This window comes from Pecten maximus, chromosome 18 (genome assembly GCF_902652985.1).
Source record: "Pecten maximus chromosome 18, xPecMax1.1, whole genome shotgun sequence".
NCBI lineage: Eukaryota > Metazoa > Mollusca > Bivalvia > Pectinida > Pectinidae > Pecten > Pecten maximus.
In genome coordinates, this window is record NC_047032.1 from 7,802,354 (window position 1) to 7,829,406 (window position 27,053).

The window sequence follows — 27,053 nt, forward strand, 5'->3', positions numbered from 1 at the left end:
ACCAATGTAAGTGTCACTACCTGTATATCAGACGTCAATAGTTAACCAATGTAAGTGTCACTACCTGTATATCAGACGTCAGTAGTTAACCAATGTAAGTGTCGCTACCTGTATATCACACGTCAATATTAAACCAATGTAAGTGTCACTACCTGTATATCATACATCAGCAGTTAACTAATGTAAGTGTCACTACCTGTATATCAGACGTCAGTAGTTAACCAATGCAAGTGTCGCTACCTGTATATCACACGTCAATATTAAACCAATGTAAGTGTCATTACCTGTATATCAGACGTCAGTAGTTAACCAATATAAGTGTCACTACCTGTATATCAGACGTCAGTAGTTAACCAATGTAAGTGTCACTACCTGTATATCAGACGTCAGTAATTAACCAATATAAGTGTCACTACCTGTATATCAGACGTCAGTAGTTAACCAATATAAGTGTCACTACCTGTATATCAGACGTCAATATTAAACCAATGTAAGTGTCACTACCTGTATATCACACGTCAGTAGTTAACCAATGTAAGTGTCATTACCTGTATATCAGACGTCAGTAGTTAACCAATGTAAATGTCATTACCTGTATATCAGACGTCAGTAGTTAACCAATGTACGTGTGTCACTACCTGTATATCAGACATCAGTAGTTAGCCAATGTAAGTGTGTCACTACCTGTATATCAGACGTCAGTAGTTAACCAATGTTAGTGTCACTACCTGTATATCAGACGTCAGTAGTTAACCAATGTAAATGTCATTACCTGTATATCAGACGTCAGTAGTTAACCAATGTACGTGTGTCACTACCTGTATATCAGACATCAGTAGTTAGCCAATGTAAGTGTGTCACTACCTGTATGTCAGACGTCAGTAGTTAACCAATGTTAGTGTCACTACCTGTATATCAGACGTCAATATTAAACCAATGTAAGTGTCATCACCTGTATAGCAGACGTCAGTAGTAAACCAATGTAAGTGTCACTACCTGTATATCAGACGTCAATAGTTAACCAATGTAAGTGTCACTACCTGTATATCAGACGTCAATAGAAAATTAATTTAAGTGTGTCACTACTCGTAATTACATTATCAATATATAAGTCTTAACTAGTGTAATAAATAATGATGCGCTCCACAAAAAACATGTCGGTAGGTACCAAGAGGAATAATTACAGATACAAAAAGTACGATATAACACAATGATAAAATGTAATACATTGTTGTTTGATCGATTATAACAGCAGTTCAATCTCTGATCAGTATCGATATGAAATAATGGAAAACACCAGTGGAAAGACACATGGTTCATTAACAGACAGTAACGCAATGGTGGAATTCAAGACATCAGATGAAAAACACACGGTTTTATCAGCTGTAATTGAAGCACGAAAAAGTCAAGCCAGCTAATTATGTCCTTGCAGAACACCTGGCCGTTTTCTCTAGTAGTATCCATTACGAATAACTCTTGTACCCGGCCGACCGTATCCTATACCAATATCAGTTGGCGTAATTGTCTTTACAGCCTGTGGAAAATCCGGGTAGTCGCGATGCCTACTTAGGTGAGAACTACAAGAAACAAAAGACAACATATTAGCTGGCTTCGCATGTATGCTTGTCGTATAACGATAGGTCTTCTTTCTCATTAGAAGTAACTTCAATATTGTTATAATACATTGATTGTATCTCGTCGTTATTGGCCTTTGTTTAAAAAAATAGATAACAACATGTAAACGGAATCGTTTGGTTTGGTTTGGTTTATTTTGTTTAACGTCCTATTAACAGCTAATGTCATTTAAGGACGACGGTCTCCCGTGCGTGCGACATGCGTGTGGTGAGTGCGTATGTGTGTTTAGGGTGGCTGCGTGCGACATGCATGCGTGTGGTGAGTGCGTATGTGTGTTTTGGGAGGCTGCAGTATGTTCGTGTTAAGTCTCCTTGCGATAGGCCGGAACTTTTGCCGATTTGTAAAGGGATATCGCAAATATCACAAAATCACCGATGACACGAGAACAAAAAATGAACAAAGTATAGACTTACACGGAGACCATTGAAAACTACAGAATAATAAGACCAGGTGTTCTTTGATGATAAGCGTCTACTGCTTCATCAAGAACATTAACTATTTATATATAGATGCTCCGACCTCCAAACGAGTACACTAGGGTGTTGACAAGTAATGTGAATTTAAATGTTGTATCTGTTATGATTTTTTAAGGTTCATTTGTTTACAAGAAGGTTATATTGTGGAATGAAAGAAAAATAAGTTGACGAAAGGAACATTTGTAGGCGTTCCTCTTGTAACAATTATGTAAATAAATATGTATTTGGCCTTCAGAACTATCCTGATCATTTTCATTTGTTTTTTTATTACATATACTAATTCGGTTATTTTATGATATAATAAAGTAAATGATTGTTTTTTTTTGATATTTTTGTATAAAAATAAATTGACGTCATCGTAGTTATAATTTAGAAGAATGTATATCCAAATACATCAGCTATAATTACTAAAAATTAAATAAAACAAAAGGCCCAATGGGCCTGCATCGTTCACCTGGCACTTCATCAACTATGAACTTGATTTAGGTTATTTCTGCTGATAACCACTTTATTCAAATATCAGTGAGGCTAGGTTTCTTCATGTCAATAAATTTTCTAGTTCTTCATTCCAGTACACAACTGGCCTAATATCAGGTCTCTATGCTATCGAGAAATCATTGTTTGAAGAATTCAGCCTATTTGACCTTTGTGCCCTTGAATGTAAGTCAATGTCATTCATTTGGACATACTCGGTAGCCCTTCACCCCAGCATACTACAGGCCCAATATCAAGTCCCTGGGCCTCTTGGTTTTTAAGAAAAAGTTGTTTAAAGATTTCAGCATTTTTGACCCCTGTGACCTTGAATGAAGGTCAAGGTAAATCATTTGAACAAACTTGGTAGCCCTTCACCAAAGCATGCTATATGCCTAATATTAAGGCCCAGGGGCTCTTGTTTATTGAAAAAAAGTTGTTTAAATATTTTAGTCATTTTGACCAATGTGATCTTGAATGAAGGTCAAGGTCATTCATTTGAACAATCTTGGTAGTCCTTCACCCTGGCATGCTTCAGGGCTAATATCAAGTCCCCGGGCCTCTTGGTTATTAAGAAGATTTTTTTTTAAAGATTTCAGCATATTTGACCCCTGTAACCTTGAATATAGGTCAAGGTCATTCATTTGAACAAACTTGGTAGCCCTTCATCCCAGAATGACACATGACCAATATCAGGTTTCTAGGCCTCTTTGATTTTGAGAAGAAGTTGTTTGAAGGAAACAGTTGACGCCGGACGCTGCACCAAGACATAAGCTCATTTGCCCTTCAGGCAGGAGAGCTAAAAACCCAGTTGGATTATATAAGGAATAGAAAAATTATATATCGCGTCTGAAAGACATGACAGCTAGAAGAAAGTGCCAGATAGGCCATGAATTATGTGAATACATAATATCAGGAAACATATAAGACATTCACTACAAGAATACATATGTTATCTTCAGCTGACAAAGTCGTCACACCTCCGTGCACATTTACGGAATATACCACATCGCCTATTTACATATTCATATATAGATAAAGCTTTTACTGCCAGTGGGAAAATATACCTAAATGCGTCAATGTAACTTATATCCAAACCTTTTATGCAACATGAAAGAAAATCAATACATTTAAAACAGCATTGGGAAAACAAAGTACATGTTTTCTTTGATAAGTAAGTGTACACACCTTCTTCCCAGCTTAGCCCTGCTCTGTGACCCATATTCGCTATCTGTATCAAAGAAAAATATGAAAACAAGATGTATGATTTTAATGATCAACATTTCGATGATGTACAAAAGGACCGGGTGTTTCTTGGACGGCTGATAATGTAGAGAGATATTTTGTGAATACCTCAGGGTACAAAGTAAACTTATATTGGGTAACAGCATATACACGATGTATCTAGGATGCGTTTTGTTATTTCTGGATGATTATGAAATTAGAGATACAATACATGTTACTCCGAACAATCTTATAAGGAGATTGGACACCAGCAATTTCCAGTTACAATATATTTGGTAATGCATTCGACAGCAAGTCTGACAAGTAATTGCAATGATAGCACTTCATATAGGACGCCCAGGTATTATGACTTTTTTCATACAATGTACCTGTGTCATTTGTTCAATATGTTACAAGCGTACGCCCTCTAGATCTCGACTATGCAATTAAATATTTTCTGTATAAATGGATTAAAAATCTAAATCGCGATTACAGAATAAATCAAGCTTCTTTGTTCGAAAAGATAGATTACCATTTACTTAAATCGTATGACTGCAAAATACAGCCCTCGATAATTTCGTGTCGTATAAATGGTATCCGACAATTTGTTATCAAAAAATTAAATTTAATCTCAGTTATATTGTCTGATCCATACGGTTTGATATTAGGAACATACAATCACTTGTTATGTACATATTTTAAAAGCCCATACAGCAAAATATAAATTAAAATCCTGCATTGCTACCGACAAAAAACAACAGTTTGGCTTCAAAATTTTGTAATGTTGTTGTAACTACTGTTTCATATTTTACTGATACATTATTTGTTATGCGTTTATCACTTATAAATATTTATAAAATGTTCCATAATTGGCATTATAATCATAAGGTTAAAATGATATTTAGTCATATAAAATCAATTATTTGTAACAGCTCAAACAAAACGAACTCAAAATATGTTTACTGAATAGATAAAGTCTCAAATTGTTAATGTGGTGCATTTTAAGTAAAAGTATTCCTAGTTTTTGTGAGAAGACGTTGAGGAAACTTAGTGTTACTTCAGACGATACGTTGACGTAGCTTAACGAATTACATTATCACACTTAGAAATACCGTCTCAAAATAACACAGGCAGTCACAGTCGTTCATTAACTGATATACAGTTTATCAGATACCTTACGAGAATATGAATACAATATTACATTGTTCGATAATGGAATTCATATCGAAGATACAGTAGAATGCTTACAAAAATAAATATATACATACATGCTTGTTACCTCCCTTTAATCATAATAGTGGCGGATAATTTTCGATTTTCTTAACGGCCCATCATCTATAATATAGAGTAAGAAAAACATCTCCCAACACACTAAATGCAACAAGGTCCCAATTCACTATCGCATTCCCTATTTTTTTCGAGTTAATATCTTTGCGTCATAATCAGCCTTATTGTATCACCGGCTATAGCACGGCATATAGAGGAAATATTTTTGTAACTACCGCCTTTGAAATTCAGCCGAAGAAAACTTGTCATATAACGAAGTGTAACGTAAGTAGTTAATATTAAAAGAACATTCACTTTAAGCCCATTATTCTCGATTTACAGTCAATATCGGTCAACATCAGGGCCTTTAGTGGTAAGTTATGATTTTGCCAAAACAAAGCTTTTAAATAGTTTATATGAAGAAAAGTAAGCTCATGTATGCAAATTTAAAAAGTTATATTTATTTCCATTCAACGGGAATCTGGACAGATTCATCAACTTCAAATGAAATGGGAACAAATCGAAATTTTATTTTTATCATATATTGAAATAATTATACATTAGTTCAATTATTGCGCTCCATCTTTATGTGTCTGTGTCACATTTGCACCCATAGGAACCCTTTTTTTGCACATACTTCACAGCGATATCTCAGCCTACGTATAAGAATTCTGCTAGCCAGCACCCGGCAAGCCGCCTACTAGCCAGCCAAACTCGGGTTGAGATATCCTCGGTATTGGCCCACATCAAATTCTATAAGCCATTCAAAGTTCCGCTAGCTATTGATGTACGCGTGTTCATGAAAATATCATACTTACTACATGGTAATCATGTGATAGGAAGATATCAATTTGGATATGGCTCTCTAGTGATATCGCGGCTTGTATTGCAAGATATCACATATGCTGATATTTTATGGTATTATGCCTGACGTATGTTTTTAATATCTACCTTCTTTCCAATACTCAAACTCATCCTTGCTTCTTTTCTTTGGTCTGAAAAGAAGATTACAGAACCTTGTAAAACTTCCATATGAGCAACAGCTTGAAGACATTGACATTTTCTTAACGATGATGACGACATTTCATACAGTGAAGTATAACAGTCAGATATGAAAGACAATCCATTGATTATAACTGCACTGATGAGAGCCGATTAAAATATTGAAGCTGTGATTATTAAATCAATGCTTTAAGAACGACCATCAAAACCAAGTCGTATTAAGTGTCGTTGACGTCATAGAGTTTGTGGTATTGGAAGATGTATGACATCAATGATTAAACTGTTAGGTTACACATTATTTTGTTTATTTATATAAGATTAAAGAAAGGAAGCTGAAAATGCCACTGTAGAGTATCAAGTAAAACGACACTAATACTATTATTTGACTTACGGTGTTTCTGGGGTAACCACTCTTCTCTTTGGTCGCCGTCTGAAGAAAAACAAAATAAGTATGAAATCTGTCCCTATATGTCACATATCCCTAGAATTTCCATCGACATGTATGATGACCCTGAGGTGTTTTTATAATGTGGCCATAAATCATAGCACTTTGAATTACTGATCGAGGACTATGTGCCGAATTTGATATACTGTTGCTGAAAGTGAATATTGATGCAACATAAATTGTAGCTCATCTGTGATCTTTTAGAAATATTGGATGAAAGATAATACACAAGAGATGATATAGATGGACAACACATTCACGACATCCCTTATATTCCTTATATTCCGCATAAAGTATGAAATTAAATACATGTATGCAGATCCAATGTAAAATAACTAAATAAACATTGTTGTATTAGATATGATCTAATAGAGTTTTCTACTTTGTATTGATTTTGTTTTCTTCAATGCAATTAACCATAAATTGATTCTTAACAAATCTTATTGTGTTCGATATGATCTAATAGAGATTCCTACTTTGCATTGAGTTTGTTTTCCTCAATGCAGATAACCTTAAATTGAATCTTAAAAAATCTTACTGTTTATATCGACAGCAGTTATCACGTCCATCACCCCGACAGAAGTTACAGAAATCACAGGGATTTGGGCCGCAACACGCGCCTGTTACATACCAGCGCAGGCACATATACAACAACAGTCCAAGCAAAATCGCTCCAAGCACCACCGCAATGATAAAAGCGGCAAGACTTCCGGGGTCATCAAAAAAGTTGGAGTCAGTTGTTGTGGCTGCCGTCGTCGTCGTTGTCGTCGTAGTTGCTTCCTTGTATATGATGTCGACGAACGTTGTCCCGCTGAGTGGCGTAGATCCCTTGTCCGTGGCGGTCACGGTAAAGCGAATCATAGTCCCGTAATCTAAGTTTCCGCTTGGGGATGCTGTCAAGTATACACCGCAGTCCGACCCGATATTATAATAGGTAGACCCGGTGGTAGATGTTGTAGTGGCGCTGTAAGAGACATACAACTAATTATAACATTTTCTTTACCAGAACTGTCGAATTTCAGAGCAGATTGTAATGTTTCACTTTCTTCAGTTTTATATGTTGTATATCAATACATTTTGGTATACCATACACAATAACTGATTTTACGCTATACGTGTTGATTACTTCGCTGTCACCCTTCATTAGAAAAATAGCAGTGGAGCATATTGCTAATGAAGGTTTCGTTTTTAATCGCCTAATTTGCCTAACCCACTTGTATATGTAATAATATTTCACCGTGAAGATGATGGTTGGGAAATCCGTTACGATTGGAATAGAATTAGAGTGACAGTCTCAGTCTACAGATCAGATGTGGCAGTACCCTACTTAACATGGAGAAAATAGGAATGCTTGCAGAATCTGCCATTGCATATTCATTTATGAGACGTGACTGAGAATGTATACCTTGACAAACATTTGCTTTATTATTCTCATCTGATGTGATATCTAAATTAATTGTATACCTTTCTGTTGCGTGGTCAAATTAGGTTATAAAATCGTGTTTGAAATATGAAAAGCTTACTTTAAACTCCTCAGGTAATTACTTTATATGTGTTGATATAGAAAATGAACATATATATGTATTGGAAGTTATTATATTGATAACACAATAGTTATATTACACTGATAACAGGGTTGTGATATTACACTGATAACAGGGTAGTGATATTATACAGATAATGGGGTAGTGATATTACACAGATAACAGGGTAGTGATATTATACAGATAATAGGGTAGTGATATTACACTGATAATAGGGTAGTGATATTACATCGATAATAGGGTAGTGATATTACACTGATAATAGGGTAGTGATATTATACAGATAATAGGGTAGTGATATTACACTGATAATAGGGTAGTGATATTACATCGATAATAGGGTAGTGATATTACACTGATAATAGGGTAGTGATATTACACTGATAACAGGGTAGTGATATTACACTGATAACAGGGTAGTGATATTACACTGATAACAGGGTAGTGATATTACACTGATAATAGGGTAGTGATATTACACTGATAACAGGGTAGTGATATTACACTGATAACAGGGTAGAGATATTACATAGATAACAGGGTAGTGATATTACACAGATAATACGGTAGTGATATTACACAGATAACAGGGTAGTGATATTACACAGATAATAGGGTAGTGATATTACACAGATAACAGGGTAGTGATATTACACAGATAACAGGGTAGTGATATTACACAGATAATAGGGTAGTGATATTACACTGATAACAGGGTAGTGATATTACACAGATAATAGGGTAGTGATATTACACTGATAACAGGGTAGTGATATTACACAGATAATAGGGTAGTGATATTACACTGATAACAGGGTAGTGATATTACACAGATAATAGGGTAGTGATATTACACTGATAACAGGGTAGTGATATTACACAGATAATAGGGTAGTGATATTACACAGATAATAGGGTAGTGATATTACACAGATAATAGGGTAGTGATATTACACTGATAACAGGGTAGTGATATTACACTGATAATAGGGTAGTGGTATTACAATGATAACAGAGTAGTGATATTACACAGATAACAGGGTAGTGATATTACACAGATAATAGGGTAGTGGTATTACAATGATAACAGAGTAGTGATATTACACAGATAACAGGGTAGTGATATTACACAGATAATAGGGTAGTGATATTACACAGATAACAGGGTAGTGATATTACACAGATAATAGGGTAGTGATAATACACTGATAATAGGGTAGTGATATTACACTGATAACATATAGTGTTTTGATTTAATATTGTTATAATGACCTGCACGTGAACTCCGCATTAATACCAGAGTCGATGTCAGTTGGCGTTATCGAGCCAATCAGTGCCCCCGGACTTGTGTACTGATCAACATTCAGGGTATAGCTAGCACTGCCAAAAGTTGGCGCGTTGTCGTTAACGTCCTAAAAAACAAAAGTACGTAATTGGAAAATTAATATAAATGTTTACACAATCCACTCAAAATTGATTACCCATTACTCATTGTGGACTGTCCATGCCTATATATTGACAGACGTTTATGTTTTTAACAACTAACAAAGTAATCCTTATCGATACAGTCACAGCTTCATATCCAGAAACAAGCATTCCTTTGTACACTTCGAACTACCTACATGGACATGCGCACACCTATCTCATGGCTTTAATCAACATGGCTTAAAAACCAAAGCTGGTGTCTGTAACACTGCTGACAGTTTCTAACAGTAAAGGGTGAAAGAACTAATGGATTATTAAAAACTGAGCCACTAAAGAAAACTGACCGCTATAACGATTTCGACGTTGGTCGTGCCCGTCTGGCCAGTAGCATCTGTACATACAGCAGTTAGAATGACAGTGGACGACATGGCATTGTTGTCTATATCATAGTCCACGGCAAACCCTATCACTCCTGTAGAGCCATCAATAGTGAATCTATTAAAACAACAAATAGTAGCGACAAAATAACAATACGATAATTTAAACTCAAACTACAATAAACAAGGAGAAAACATTAACAAAAACGAAACAGATTTGCATGGAGACTCACGGAAAAAAGTACAAGGATGCTAGACCAGAAGATCCAGCAAAGTAAGCGTTTCCATCGAGGCCAACCGGATAAAGTCACAATATCAAATGAGACTTAGTGTGGTGTCATTTGATCCACTAGGCGTATCAACAAACATCAAACGCGTCTGTCTTTTGCACGAAAACCATTCTAAATGAGAGCATGATGTCGATCATAAAAGCTTTTTATGGTTTTCATCATCTTGTATCTTTCGAAAATTTGATCAATTTAAAAAGAAAGAAGATAATTACGTATTTTGCATGGATATCCTAGGATGATTTAGATGATTACAGTAAATACTGCTATGGAGATGTTGTGTGAGAATAGGTATGCGGGACCTACCTTTCGATGGTGAGATATCCGACTGAAAGAAAGGAAAATGGAAAAGCCCACTTCATCACTGTGTGCTAGATGAGCGAGAAAATGTAAAAACTTACCTCTCGCTGTTGTTTGCTGTGGTGAAGGTCAGCGAGTAGGCAGATATTCCATCATAGTCACTGATAATAAAATTTGGGTTGATACTGATGCTTCCGCTCTGCCAATAAAAGGAACAAATTGATTTCAATTCACATGTTTTTGCTTACATGGCCAGAAGGGCCGATAAACTTATAACATGGCGCAGCATCCTTCGTCCGACAATCTTTCCTTTCAATCGCTACTTGTCCTGAATGCCTTAATGTATCATGATGAATTTTGTCTGAAGCGTTTTTGGGCAAGGTAGATTCAATGTGGTATAAGCCAAAGGTGTAGCTCCGAAAATTGAGGTAAATCCTTTAAATCCCTACCTGTCCTTAATGACTAAAGGTTTTGATGAAATTCAGTCCGGAGTAATATTGAGCAAAGTTAACATAACATAACGGGGTGTGTAGCTCCCATGGGGACGGAGGATCGTGGCCAAATAGGGGAAATGGAGGTAAATCCTTTAAATCACTAATACTAGTAGTCCTGAACGACTGAATGGATTTCGATGAAATTTTGTCTTGATAATAAAAAAATATTTAATTTTTAATTCATTCCTTTTCTTCATCTTCCTCTCTGAGAATGAGAGGATTTGGTTCACACTTGGTTTAAACCATTATTTTTACAAGAATACAAAATGCTATAACTAAGATTTACTTTACGACATCAATATTTTGACTATAACAATAGTGCGAGGCAGCTCCTATAATAGAAAAACTAACCAATTACAATTTTTAAATCAAATATTTAATCAATCAATTAAAATTTTTTTTTTACTTTTGTATATTCGATCAAACAATTAAGGCGTATCCAAATTGCATGACTAAGTGCTGAGTGTTATGACAGATTCTGAAGGTGAGGTAGGTTTTGTATTGTTTAACGTCCTATAAACAGCATGATTAGAGGCTGCGGTATATTCGTGTTTGCATCCTTGCGACAGCGAAAAATTCGATAATAGCTAATTTTATGAATTTTCGAAGCATATTATACGTAAAAGCACATCAATTATAATGTTATAATTTTTTTTTACCGCAGGTTTAATAATAGAGGCTGCAATATATTTTACAGAAAATGTGTGATGTACAGACTATCTTGGAAACAAAAACAGTTTTTCTGCGATATTGTGTTGCACCAAGTAAACGTATGGAACAGCGTAAATAACACCGAAACAAACATTCAAACTTTATATATGTCGGTTGAGAAGTCTAACTAAGTAATCAATTGTATAACTCACCGCTCCCTCGTTCGTGCTTAATGAGTAGAAAGTCTTGTCGAAATAGCAGGGTTCATCATCGTTCTTGATGTGAACGTCCAACACAAACGGACCGCCAGTAGCGTACTGGTCAAATACTGTGAAAGTTACATTGAAGTAGATCACAGCCTCATAGTTGAAGTTTTTACCAGTAGCGAGTGTCACCTGTTGAGCTGAAAGTAGAATATAAAGTAGTCGTCAATATGCAACGACAAAACCCTTGTGCAGATCACAAAACAGCGAAAACATGATGACGTAAACATTTATTGATGCCATCAAAGTCTAGCACGATTTTAAGGGAACAATGTATGCTATCTATTGTGTGATATATATTATCTCCGGAATATTTCGACACCGACACCATTGATTTGGTTTGGTTTTATTTGTTTAACGTCCTATTAACAGCTAAGGTCATTTAAGTACGGCCTCCCGTGCGTGCGACATGTATGCGTGTGGTGAGTGTGTATATGTGTTTTAGGAGGCTGCGGTATGTACGTGTTAAGTCTCCTTGTGATAGGCCGGAACTTTTGCTGATTTTTAGTGCTACCTCACTCACTGAAGCATACTGCCGAAGACAATTCGATAAGATGACTTTTAGCTTTATCAGGATAAGGACACTAGTGTCGTTCTAAAATATTTACAATTACAATTACAATGCTTAACCTATCTGCAGTTTTTACATGAAACATTATATGTATACTATTTTTTTTTGGTTTGTTTTTGTTTAACGTCCTATTAACAGCCAGGGTATACTAATGCTTGCTACTCAAAACCTTATAGATATCGTGCTTTGGGATAATTATATACAAGTAAAGGCATCTTCTAGCATTAATCCTAATCTATGTGTCATTGTTTGTCTCTAAATTTGCACTAGTTTAGACACGTGTTTACAGTAGCTTGAATAATTGACGTACTGTTTGTATTGTAGGCGAACAGGTCGGCATACGCTATCGGACTCACTGCCATCGCGTAGGTGAGAGATGCGCCGGCGTCAGCGTCGTCCGGAGTCAACGTTATGAGGACGGTACCAGCTGCAATCGACTCCGAAACATCTATAGACGCCGGAAGATTAAGGAACGTGGGGACATTGTTAACATCTGTAGAGATAAAACAACCAGTGAGATGCTGAAAGGACACCTAATCATAATACCACACTTCTGATTGGTATACAAATATATAAGACTGGAGTAAACATCATAAACACTGCATAGCCAAATCTTTGTGCCGCCGTGTTTTATTGACAATGGTTCTAGTAAGTTGGAGGGCCAGTGTCAGTGCATAGTTCGGTTTGGGTTGGTTCTATTTGTTTAACGTCCTATTAACAGCTAAGGTCATTTAAGACGCCCTCCCGTGTTTGCGATATGCATGCGAGATTATGTCATGTCATGTGAACGGGACTTGTGAGGAGCACGGTATATCGAAACTGTTTTATTATGAAACAAGATGTCAACGGGCCTTGCTTTTGAGGAATACGGTATATCGATATAATTTTATTAGGAAACAAGATGTCAACGGGCCTTGCATTTAGGAAGTACGGTATATCGAGACAAGATGAGAATGGGAATTACTTGAGAGGGGTACGGTATATCGAGTTAATGGTATTTTTATATGATTCTAAACGGAAATACAACATATCGAGATATATATATTATTGAAAATGATGAGAAACGGGACTTGCTTCTGAGGTCGATATATATCGAGATCGTTATATTATTAAATATGATGAGACACTCGGGGCTTACTTCTGAGTACGATATATCGAGATCATTATATCGTTAAACAATATGATAACAAGATAGGACTTACTTGTGAGTTGTACCGTTAGAACCTCTACTGCCGAAATACTTCCATCAGATACAGTGATGTACAGTTTAATACTGGTGTAAATCTCATATGTCAGGTCCCTAGCGGCTGTCACTGCTCCTGACCCTATACAAACAGTTATAAATGCATAAGTGTCAAATTTACAAATGATATATGGACCTCCTTTTTTATTATATCTATTCGATATTTTATTATTTATAAAACGTTTTCAATTTCTTAATTTTCCCTTTATCAATCAAAATCAATGTGCAACTTCTCCTGAATGATAGATTATTAAGAAAGAAGTATGATTTTTATATGTTAATCATCAGCAAAATCGATATCCCGAGGGTAAAATACAAGCACAAAATATATATGCGTTGAATAACTAAGAAAAGAATCAAACCATGTATCTCAGGAGAGAAAAAGTCTTCTGTTTCATCGAAAATACCCGCCATGAAAATCTAGTTCAAATCCTCAAAATGAGAACCTGTTATATAGGACACGTTTGAAGACAGTCGTTGAACAGTTTAATACCTATTCAGTTGTTAGTAACGTATTTTCAATACAACAGTTTCATTTCATCTACATTAACATAATACAAATAATTGTACACCTGTATATAAAAAAATCCACCAGAATATTGCAAAACTACCATTATTAGAAATTCAGATGAGAAAGATGTTAACATTTTTGAGGGAAAAAAAGATGGTTGTTAGGAAATCCAGATGGGAAATTTGTTCAAGTTCTTAAGAAAAACAGGTTGTTAAAAGCAGGTTCCTCCATAGCCATGGATACATAAGTTACCTGTGTCAATTGTGAAGCTCGTCGTAGAGGGAGTTGATGTCATGGTGTACGTCTTTGTAGTATGTCCCAAACGCGTCAGTTGTCGTAAGGCTATAGATTGAAGCACCATTCAGGGTAGTGGATGCGTCGTGAGTGGTGGATGCTGAGATAAAAAGAAAATGAATACAGTTCAAATATGTAAAATGATTAACATGGAAATACGTCTTATAGTACCGAGAATTGGTTTGGTTTGGTTTATTTTGTTTAACGTCCTATTAACAGCTAGGGTCATTTCAGGACGGCCTCCCGTGCGTGCGACATTCATGCGTGTGGTGAGTGCGTATGTGTGTTTTGGGAGGCTGTGGTATGTTCGGGTTAAGTCTCCTTGTGATAGGTCGGAACTTTTTGCCGATTTATAGTGCTACCTCACTGAAGCATACTGCCGAAGACACCCAGCAGGACAGGTACCGAGAATAACACAGCATAAGTTGTTAGTTCTTATTTTATATAGTCAGTATAAGCTCTCTCTGCGTTATCACAAGGAGACAAACACACACATACAGCAGACTCCCAAAACACACAAACATTCACCTCACACATGCATCTTGCACACAGGGAAAGGCCGTCCGCAAATGACCTTAGTTGTTGATAGGACACTAAACTATACAAACCCAAACCTTCCTTTACATCATTTAACCATCCACAAATGATCTTAACTGTTTATAGGACACTAAACTATACAAACCAAAACCTTCCTTTCCATCATGCAACCATCCTCAATTGATCTTATCTGTTGAAAGGACACTAAACTGTACAAACCCTAACCTTCCTTTCCATCATGCAACCATCCTCAATTGATCTTATCTGTTGAAAGGACACTAAACTGTACAAACCCTAACCTTCCTTTCCATCGTGCTATCATTCTAGAAAATAGTCTAGTTCTATCAACAGCAGAATTAATTAATAATGAGTTCAATACATAATATAATTTCTGAAACAGTATTTACCATTACACTAATGTCATAGAAGCAACATACCTACGGTGTTGGGACAAGCCATATAATAGTATAGTTACTTTTGCGTACTCAAAGGTGAATTGTGTAGTTTCAATAGATAATCATTTTAATGTACAGGCACATCCCATCTTTTATTCATTCGGTTTGATTGGTCTCAGTTCCCATTTTTCAAATTATGATGTCAAATTGAATTTTACTTTCTTTCGTATAATAATTACAAAACTAAACTTAAGACTCTAAGCACTTAACGTTTTCTTTCGAATATCAGAAAATCTGGTTAATATAATTAACTAAGCGTAATCAATAGTACAACAGTGTCAATAATATAACACTGCCTTTAATGTATAGTTTTAAATTGTTTTACAAAATAAGGGAAAGAAGTTATACCAACTTATATTTATCACAATCTAATTAAAATCTAGATGGTCATTATCAATACATTATTACATGTACATCTAACAACATCCCATAAGGGGTCACGTCAGGGTGACCTTTTGGATTAGCCAATCAAATGACTACTTCCAGAATCTTGGAAGTGAATTTTATGTCCGAATTAGCATGACTAGAGTGCATAGCTTATATAATCTGTCAATTTGTTTCAAGTCATTTCGTCCCATAAATCATATAGCTATATACTGTGCCGAAATGGTTTGCTTCAGATGCATGCTGTGACGAAATGTTTTGCTTCGATGACATCGACAAAATGCCAGTTCGCCCTGAAAGTGAAATACACACATCTCAGAGGTCATTGGAACGTGACCCCTTATGGGATGTTGTTAGATGTTCATGTAACGTAGTGAGAATGACCATCAAGATTTTAATAAGATTGTATTTATCACTAATATTGGCCCGGATGGATGTGAACCGGTCTCCTTCGGTTTCTCTAGAAGGAAACCGGAGTATTCGGGGAAAATCAACGTGGTATGGAATGCGACCCCATTTTCTAGTCCGATCAGGGAATCGAACCCCGGCCTGCTTGGTGAGAGACAAGTGTGTTCTGACTGTGCCACCCGACCAATGAAATTCGATTAGCTGATAAAACATCACGCCGTATCAAGGAATCAAACCAAATATGTATAAGTCAAAATGTACAGATTACATTTAAACTTGATCAAATATCCTACATATGTCGGTATAGGTTGTCACGCCCCTACGACCAACTTCATGTATATATAAACTTACCTGGTAAATTATTGAAAGTAAGCGCGTCCCCTGCTATGATGTCCACACTTAGAACTCCATTCCCTACCAATCCTCCGGTGTCGCTACAATCAATGTTAACTGTGTGGACTGTAGTAGTGGTATAACTGAATGTCGGACTATTTGTGTAGATGCCGTACTCTGTAACAGGAATGAAACAACACCATATGATACGGTCATATCATAAATATCATAAGAGTTTCATGTTACAATATTTTAACGAAATTACGTATTTATGACATACAATAAGTATATGGCGTCACATATTTTTTCTGCAGAGGAAGGAATATCGCAAAAGTCAAAATTTGCCCGTCTTATATAGATATTGATTTTAAAATTTCCACCGAGAGTGTCAATAAATCCATCCTAAGCTCGTGACGTTACACCGGATCACGTTATCACGATTATCAGATCTCTATCAATAATGTAAGTTAAAATTAGCTACACAGTATCAATAATGCAAGTTAAAATTAGCTACACAGTGTCAATAATGCAAGTTAAAGTTAGCTACACAGTATCAATAACGCAAGTTAAAATTAGCTACACAGTATCAATAATGCAAGTTAAAATTAGCTACACAGTATCAATAATGCAAGTTAAAATTAGCTACACAGTATCAATAATGCAAGTTAAAATTAGCTACACAGATACATACATGTATATCGCTTAACTGTGAAGGAAAACCTCTTTCCATTTTTGTTTCAGTTGTTTTTATTGTACCATACATGTATTTGAATTAACTTGGGTATAAACTGTTCTCAAAACATAGACACGAAATCAAAAAATAAATACATTGTTTTAATAGGCTCTTTATCATTCGACGGGCTGTATACAAGTCAAGGGAACTGCACCTCAAATTATCATGACGAATATTGAATAAAGAACAGCATCAACAAGTAGTTCATGTAACTTGGTTGTAACATTTCACCTGAAAATGTCACATTTTTACCTCCAATAGAGCAACACACCTCGGGTTGCTTTAGTCCAAAATGCCCTGCTGTTCATTTAAGCATTGAACGGCTTTCAGTTGTCATTCATATTGACTATGAATGCCAACTGAAAGCCGTTCAATGGTTATATTTACCATCTGCGATTTTTTATTTGTCGTGCGATTTTTTTTTGAAATTTTCAAATTCAAATTTCAGTTGGCAGTTAATAAGCTGGTGAACTCGCAACTGAATTGGTAGGGTTATATAGTGGCAGTGCCATACAATGGTAAATATACTTATATAAATGCCATTATAAAAGAGATTCAAATTAGTTGTGCCTATGAATGACTAACTGTTGGTATCTGCATCTTTTATGCCCACAAAAGGTCCATTAGCCGGAACGGTGCTGCCGACGTCACAAACGAAGGCGTCATTGTCTGCATCAGTCGCAGTGATTGTGTATATAAGTCTATTTGCCGTCTCAAGCTCACCGACGCTGATAGAGGTTGGAAGACCAGATATAACGGGCGCCTGTAATTGAAAAAATATTAACATAGATAGTGATACCATTTAGTGTTTATACTGACATCCCTATCACAAGAAAACAACACGAACATACCGCGGTAGCATAAAAAACCAACCATACACTAAACGCACTCATACCGCACACAGAGAAGTCCCCCCGTCCCTAAATGATAAGGCGTAAGACAATACCATCACCCCACCCCCCACCCCCCACCCCCCCCCCCCCCCCCCCCCCCCCCCCTCTGTTTCCAAATTAACATTTATAAGCTGTTTATTGCGAATTTAACATTCAGAGAGGGTTAATTCCGAATTTAATGTTTCCCTTAGTAATAATTACTATCGTCAGGGCGGTATTCTCCACTTGGGAAACTGCAGTGATGTTGGTAAATCTCCATTTTTCATTTCAACAAATTGTATTGACTTTGATGGTATATGTTAGGATCAAATAACAAGCCTATATAAATTCTCTCCTATAAATCTCCATTCAGAGATGTAATTCGATTGAGGGAGGCGCTTCATTAGGGGTGTAATATTTGAATAATTTTTATGGTGATCCACATTATCTATCGTGAGTTTTACAGCCAAAATGAAATTAAGTTAGAAGTACCCGTCTAGATGCTGATGACGTCTTCATTGAACAACATACAGGAAGTCCATAACATGATATTTAAAGGAACCGGAGAAACATATATTGTCCTTAAACACAACCACACGGCAGCACATGTTCAGCTTCTTGCTACATATCAGCCGCTCTAGGTGGAAGTCGAACAACACACACTCCTAGTTGCATAACTGAGACACACTATCACAAGAGCTATCTTACAATGAACATCTCCATGATTCATATTTGATGATCTTTCGTTATCTGCTAAATATATCTTGTTTAAAACAGTAATCTGTTTTTTAATCCACATGATTAAAAAGCAAAGTCTTAAAATGACGGGGAAATAAGACAAAGCAAAGCAACATGTCATCAAAAACGTAACGACAAAACTCAAAATTGCCGAAGTAAAAGTATGAAGAAAATATATTTCCATCGAAACCCCTAGAACGCACCAGAAAAAAATGGTAATACAGAAGAGAAAATTTCTACTTTTACAGCAAAATAGAAAATGAATGATGACGAATGAACTACAGATTATATTGACACGTTTCGACAGTTCTTAACGCAAAAGAAAAAAAAGTATTTCGCAATGATATATAATTACTTTTAATTGTGTATGTGACCTAGACATCGTCTTTGCGGTCAAGTTAGAATGAACTTACTATTGGAAAATTTTAATAAATTTCTTCAATAGAACATATTAAAAGTGGAAATATATTTGTCGAACGAATGAATTTTTTTTTTCATTAGAAATACGTTTGGTTATGCAAATATCATATAAATATTCTTTTAATAAGGCTATTGAGCTAACAAAGATAGGATTGAAGTTTATATACCACATAAATCACAGTTCTCCTTAATCTATTCCCAAATGGCGCCTTTGAATACTTCGATAGACGTGGGGATAAAAGACAGATAGATCGATGTTTCTATGTTGGAAGGTGATAGGTGACATGAACTGGTGTAATTCGCTGTTATTCAGCTTCATTTAATTTCAAATTGTTCACAAGAAATTCTACAGATTCTATAAAGGTTTTTTTTTAAAGCATATAAGCAAATAAACGAGGATCAATAAACGAATACCTAAAGACTTCAAGAAATCCTGGTAAAAATGTCTTATACCTATATATTTCACTTTTAACATACAATGTATATACATGTACAGTTTTATATATTTCTGATAAACGAAAGTCTGAAGCATTAGAATGATAACATATGTTTATTCCGTCTGCAAGAAATACTGCTTAACTTCATTATAAATTTTAAAGCCCTCTTCGAAAGTATTATTGGTTGTAATATTAACTCCATATTTAAATTCGGAAAAGAATTTTTAAATAAAAAGGCAAATGTAATTAAAAATATTTTTTGGAAGGAGGTACTTTCTGATCTATACATCTTTTCAAATTGTGTCGATGAAGATGACAACATATATCAACACCTATGGTACAATAATAACATAAAAGAAGATAGCAAACCTATTTACTTCAAGAGATGGGCAGATAGAGATATTTTTTACGTATATGATCTACTAGATGAGAATGGTAGTCGAATTCAATCGTACGACATGTTTTGTGCCAAACACAATTTTTACCCTCCAATCACTCAATTTTATGGTTTACGTAACGCCATCAGAGCAACTTGGTATGCTATTCAAAATAGACACCACACCTTTCTCTACCACATTGTCCAATTCATATATACTATATACTCACAAACAAGCAAAGAGGTCCTTCTGTTTATAATTTATTTATTAAAAACTTAAAAACAAACAATAAATACATTACAAAATGGTCAGAAGAACTGAATTTGGTAGAAGGTACAGTAAGGTGGAAAAAAATAAACATAATCCCTTTTAAATCCACTATAGACTGTAAATTAAGATGGTTTCAATATAGAATAATACACAGGATTATAAGTACAAACAAATATCTACATATGATAAACCTAAAGGACTCTCCATTATGTACTTTTTGTAACCGTCATACAGAAACTATAGTCCACATTTTTTGGGAATGCAGACTAGTAGCAATCTTCTGGGAAGATTTCAAAGTATGGCTATATGATGATACTTTAACTAATTTACAATTACATGTTACGGATGTAATCTTGGGAAAGTTACATAAAGATCAAGAAGTCAAATATCTCAATACGTTAGTATTAATAGCAAAATTCCATATTTATAAACAAAAAAATAAAAATTGTCTCCCCTGTATTAATGGATTCATAAAAGAACTAGATTTGTATCTAAAAACAGAGGAGGTAATTTACAAAAACAACATGGAGTATGATAGTTTTGTGGAAAAATGGTCTATATAAGTGAATAATTTTTCAGATCTTCTTCACACATATCATAACATGTACTTAAAAGTAAGTCAAAAGTTTTTCTTTTTTTATACCTTTAAACACAATATATTAAAATGAGAGAAAGCGTGAGTGGAAGGTTGTTTGTTTGTTTGTCTCTGTATTCAAAAAAAAAAAAAAAATCCTTTTTTTTCTATTCATCACTTAATACGTATTGTACATCTTACTGCTGTAATGATATGTCTGTATTATTATACCATGCAATATAATGTACCTGTATGTATACTATATGTAAAAGGATGAATAAAAAAGATTTCAAAACTGAAAATTATAAATTTTAGATAACATGATATTATTTAAAGGGGTAGGCGGGATCATTCCAATCAAATTAAAATATAGATGTTCATTCTCACTACGTTACATAAGTATCTAACGTCAGGGTGACCTTTGTTTTCTCTATATTCTATTTTCAGATCGAATTGTTAATTTTTCGATGTCATTGATCTCACCCATTTGTTACACCATGCATCGTAAGCGAACCATTTCGGTATAGCATGTATATAGCTATATGCGTCGTTGGGCGAAATAACTTGAAACAGATTGACAGATTGTGCAAGGATTGCGCTCTAATCATGCTATTCTATTTCGCACATAGGAAATCCACTTCTAAGATTCTGTAAGTTGTAATTTGATCGGAAAATAAAAAGGTTCATCCTGACGTGACCCCTATGCGATGTCGTAAAATGTTCAGTGAGAATGACCATCTATATTTTAATTAGATTGGGATCAATCCTACGGAGTATTGTAATGAATTCCGTATCATTGATACCATTACCACATAAAATATGCAGTATATAATGATATAGAATGTTAATTTGGAGTTTTATATATCGTAATATCACACGAACGAAGCGGTTCACAAATTTCCATCTGTGGTTATTAGACATTTAGCAACCTGGCCATGTCTTTCGCGACTCCCTGGGGAACATACAGCCGGGACTGCTATTTCTCCGCTAACATCTTATACAAGACATCTCTTGTTCTGTTATATTTAAGAGCTGAGTCACCGTTACACAACGGAGTGAAGGATCTTGTACAAGGAAGCAACACAGTGCCGGGACTCGAACTAGCGACCAATCGGTCACGTAGCCCTGCATCCTACCACTAGACCACCGTGTCCACATAACCATAAGAAATTAACATGAAAGTAAAGAAAAGAGAATAATACAAGTCCATTAATATTAGGACCTATCACCTCACAAAATACAAGCCGAAGTAAATATATGCCTGCTTATTGTAAATACAAGGCTAAAGAAAAGAAAACATGTATTTTACAAATATTTCATAACTTAATGAATGATCATTTATCAAATAAAACGTATATAGGATGAGGGTTTCTTTTCATCAAGTGTTGAGCAATCCGACATAACATGATGTGAATAGCGAACTGCTTGTATATATGCCCCTTTAATACATATCATTAACAACTCAATACTCTTTGACGATTATATCCTTCGTATGGATGCCAATTTCATCTGAAATGTTACATAACTTGACTTCGACACAGCCAGTGTGTCGATGAAGTTAATAAAGAATACGAAACACCTGTTTTAAATTCCTGGATTCCTCTCCGTCTTAATATTTCTTTACTAATAATCTGAATGTTGGTGATTATAGTGAAAATAAGGGTTTTTGATTTTTTCATTATGAATACTTTATAACATCTATATAATAAGATTTGGGGCCTAGTTTTATATCATAAGGGGCAGAAATTCTACATTTCCGATCTTGGAAACACTTGAAAACGTGTATCTACTGACATACGTGACATTCGTAATCGCGTGACGTATTATATCGCACAAATGTTTAGCCGATAGGTAAATAATACTATCAACATCGTTCTGGCTTGATAACAAAACGTGTTAACGTTTCTGCATATACAACGCGTGTCTCGGTATTTGTACCTGTTTATTTTTGAAGTACCTATAGGTAGTGGAAGGAATTTCCCATCATTTGATTGATACATTTCCAGTGTAAATCACTACTTTTTCGTAAAGGGCAATACTTATCCAGTCTCAAAGGGTTAAACTATAGTACTTTGCTGTCCGAATCATTTAATGGAAAAGGTCGATAAACAAAACATCATTAAATATATGTTGTCATAGATTCATGCAATCTATGACACCCCCCATAATGGTATTGCTTATCTAAAGAAGATATACTTTCCTAGACTCATGTTATGTTTTAAGATATTGGCCCTTAACTGACTGGATTCTGAGATATGATATTATATCACCGAAGGTGCTATATATAGATGTATGATGTATATGTATAATGATTTTATGTACGCTATCTAGTTCTTTTCTTAAATCCAACCTAAGCATATATCAACGTGCGTGATATGTTTTTAATCAATTCCCCCTTTTTTCTTTTCCCTTTAATTACAAAATTTGATTATATCTAAACTAATGAAAGAACAGTATAAAAGTTCTCACGAAAACTCTTGTTAAGATATTCAATTCATCTATGAAAGTGTGAAATATAGCATTGATATGTCATAAATACCAATTATATAGCATATCACTTAACACCATTTGAGTTTGAAATGTCGGTGTTCAGAAAACATGGACCATTTGACACTTGTGTAGAACATCGATCATACTCTATACAATAATACGTTTCACACCCTATCAACATGTCAGTCCGGGTTAAATGTCCTCTTCTAGATTGAAATTTATCACGAAGAATTTTAATTTATGGGATAGTACTTAGGGTAAATGAATTATTGATATTGGAGTTAAGCTTTAATAACTCTTGGTGTAAATAACGGCATCACATGTTTTTAATTATAATAAAAATTCGCAGGACATTTGACAGCCTTTTATGACGTAAAAATCTTGCGTCATGTAATGAAAAAGAGTATGAATTGATTTTATGCGTTTTTATTAAAACAAAAAAGGAAAAATACACATATTAAGTATGTGTTAATTAAGAACAAGGTTCGTTGCTATTTAGAACCACTGAGGTCCGATTTCCATAGCGACGCCATTGTAGTTACATTGCACAATGGCGGTTGTAACGTATGAACATTTATATTCGTCATACTTCTTGACGCTTTTCTCTTCAGATAGCAAAATGACAACATTGGCAATTTTTAAATCATGTCTGAATTGCTATAACAATGAAGTCATTATTAGGATTACTGATGTTTTTCCGGACCATGTTTCAAAGCCTTTCGCGGGGATTTCATTTTTCTCATTTAATTATCCTTATGTTTCAATTTTTTTTCATTGGGATTTCATTTTCCTCATTAAATATCACTATGTTTCAAATCACTTTCCGCGAGGATTTCTGTTTGCTGAATGAATTGACAAATGAAGAACTGACATACGTGGAAGCAATTGTGTTAATTTTGACTTATACTGTATGAACTCATAGTTGACAAATTCAGACTAAATTCTGGCAGAGTATAGTCTGATGAATGTTTCAAAGTTCAGTATAATGATTGCTGCTAGTGCTAGTTAGAACACGCATTACCACATTAGCATAATAATACAATATTTATATGCTGTTGCCATGTTTAGCTTTCTTTAAAACGTCGTACACATCAACTGTTATACCACACATGTTGACAGTAAACAATACGAGACAATCCTTCCCCCTGAAATATCATGCCACTTCTAGATGGCGTTGAAAAGAGTGTACATTCGTTTAGACGGGACAATGTTATTGTTTTGACAAAACTTCTATCAATTTTTATGCACGGACACTGACTTAATATTATCACTAAACCACATGATGCATAACAAATTTGGAATGAAAACTTGAAGAATTCCTTATATTCAAGGTTTCGTGTGGAAATCTGTGCAATCAGTCAGAAGGACATTACTTAAAGAGATCATGTCAATGTTTTACAAAAGCAGGAATCAATGATATGTAGGCTACTTTTTAAAAAAAATATGTATACTCTGTATATTGGCAGACAATAGTAATATCGAGTAGGCATCCATCTTTTATGTCATTGACGTACAATAGAGGATAGCTGTTGGACTGGGGAATGAACCTTCACATGTATTTCGCAAGGATTATAAGATACATTTAAATGGGAAAACAATATTGCATGAATATACAACACATTTTGAGAACATGGAAATGACATTAATAAATTACTATGAACTTAATCCTTCACTGACGTTTCTTTTTTTCCCTTTTTTTTTTGTAAAATGAAAAAAAACACGGGACTATTCAAATAAAATCTTATATTGCCGTTAGAAATGAACGATTACACAATTTTCTCATACTAGTAACATTCAGATTTAGATTGCTGCAGTTGCTCATTCCATTTTCAATTTGGTTTGGTTTTATTTGTTAACGTCCTATTAACAGCTAAGGTCATCTAAGGACGGCCTCCCGTGCGTGCGATATGCGTGTGGTGAGTGCGTATGTGTGTTTTGGGAGGCTGCGGTATGTTTGTGTTATGTCTCATTGTGATAGGCCGGGACTTTTTGCAGATTTATAGTGCTACCTCACTGAAGTATACAGCCGAAGACACCCAGCAGGACACCCCACCCTGTCACCTGATACGATTTTCAAATTGTTATTTGTAATGGAAATGTTTTCAATGATAAGTTACTAAGTATCTACATACTTTATTTCTATTAGCCATTAAACATTGTTTCAATATATATACATGTACGCATTTTCTAAAATGTTTCTATTATGTATACCAAATCATTGTCACCCTTGATGCTCTTCTCCAAAATGATAATAGTTTAATATGTCTAAAACTTATATTCGAAACTGTTAACAAAATTATCAATCATGAAACCGTCAGCCTATACCACAAGATATGAATAACCACAGCCGCATTTATCTTTTAAAAATATATAACTTTATGTATAAATATATATAAATATATTTTCATATTTCTATTTGATATTCCTTTTTTGATAACTTTTGTGGTCCCCATTTGTTGGTCCAAATGACCTGTAAAGTATTGATTGGCCATTATGAATGAATAAATACCACATTATAACAATGCGTTTAATTTCAGAGAACGCTTTTACATTTTAAAATCAAAATGTTTATATCTCCAACTTTTGACACCTCGAAAATTAAAATTATAATATGTTCGTCTGTTGTTATCATGCTTTCGATAACAAGTCACGTAAGGATCCAATGTCGTAAGACGTTGTATTTACGTCATAAGCTATACTAGAAACACCAAACATTAGCGTACAACTTCTAAGTTGGCTTTAACGATATCATATCTCGTTTTAATAAACCGATCACAATTTCTTTGGAGAAATAACCAGAAAGCAATGCTTTATAGGACTAACATACTTTTATATTGTCATGAAAACTATAAAACTATTCAAATTTATCTAAGTTTAACGCATTTTGATATTTATTCGCTGTAGAAATATAAACAATACCAAAAAAGGAAAATCGGTTTAAATTTCACCGTCTAGATATAAAGTTAAGAAGACCTAGCAAAAAGATATATTCCTTTAAAGCCTACTTGATCATTTATCAATTATTTCTATATTGGGACAAGTAATTTTGTATTATATATATTGATATACAATTGTATGTAATTTCAAGTGTGCTTGTAACATTAACCCTTTACATCGACTGTGATTAAAATGAAAAACAAAATCATAGACAAAGAATAATTGTTTCGTAATATACAATTGACTTTGAAAGTAGCAGAAACAGCGGCTGTAAAAAGAACGAAATATACATTAGACAGATAGATAGATAGATAGATAGATAGATAGATAGATATGAAATAATTGTTTTATCATAGCGGGCGAACTAGAGAAACTATCGGCCGCAAAACGTATCACTGATAACACTATAAGATATACTTACAACAGCATGACTCGGAGAGATATGAAGGAATACAACAATTGTAAAATATATCCAGAACTCGGTCATTTTCCAGTAACAAACTTATTTCTATTAACGGTATGTCTTCTTCACATCTTTTGTTATAAAGTCACTTTAACAAGACAAGTTCTCGATACGGTATTAATGATAAACTATTACGATTAAGTAGG

General features: G+C 34.7%; 1 protein-coding gene across 1 annotated transcript; it reads right to left on the bottom strand.

Moving 5' to 3' along the window:
• Positions 1-258: 258 nt before the first annotated feature.
• On the bottom strand, positions 259-27,039 carry LOC117316810 (cadherin-23-like). The gene is given in 16 exon segments (XM_033871587.1): positions 259-1,577; positions 3,771-3,813; positions 6,024-6,067; positions 6,466-6,504; positions 7,058-7,483; positions 9,336-9,475; positions 9,833-9,983; positions 10,554-10,651; positions 11,810-12,000; positions 12,742-12,924; positions 13,634-13,756; positions 14,438-14,507; positions 14,509-14,579; positions 16,615-16,773; positions 17,915-18,092; positions 26,866-27,039. Coding segments are annotated over 16 exon segments (2,109 nt in total). The 5' UTR covers positions 26,932-27,039; the 3' UTR covers positions 259-1,450.
• Positions 27,040-27,053: the final 14 nt, after the last annotated feature.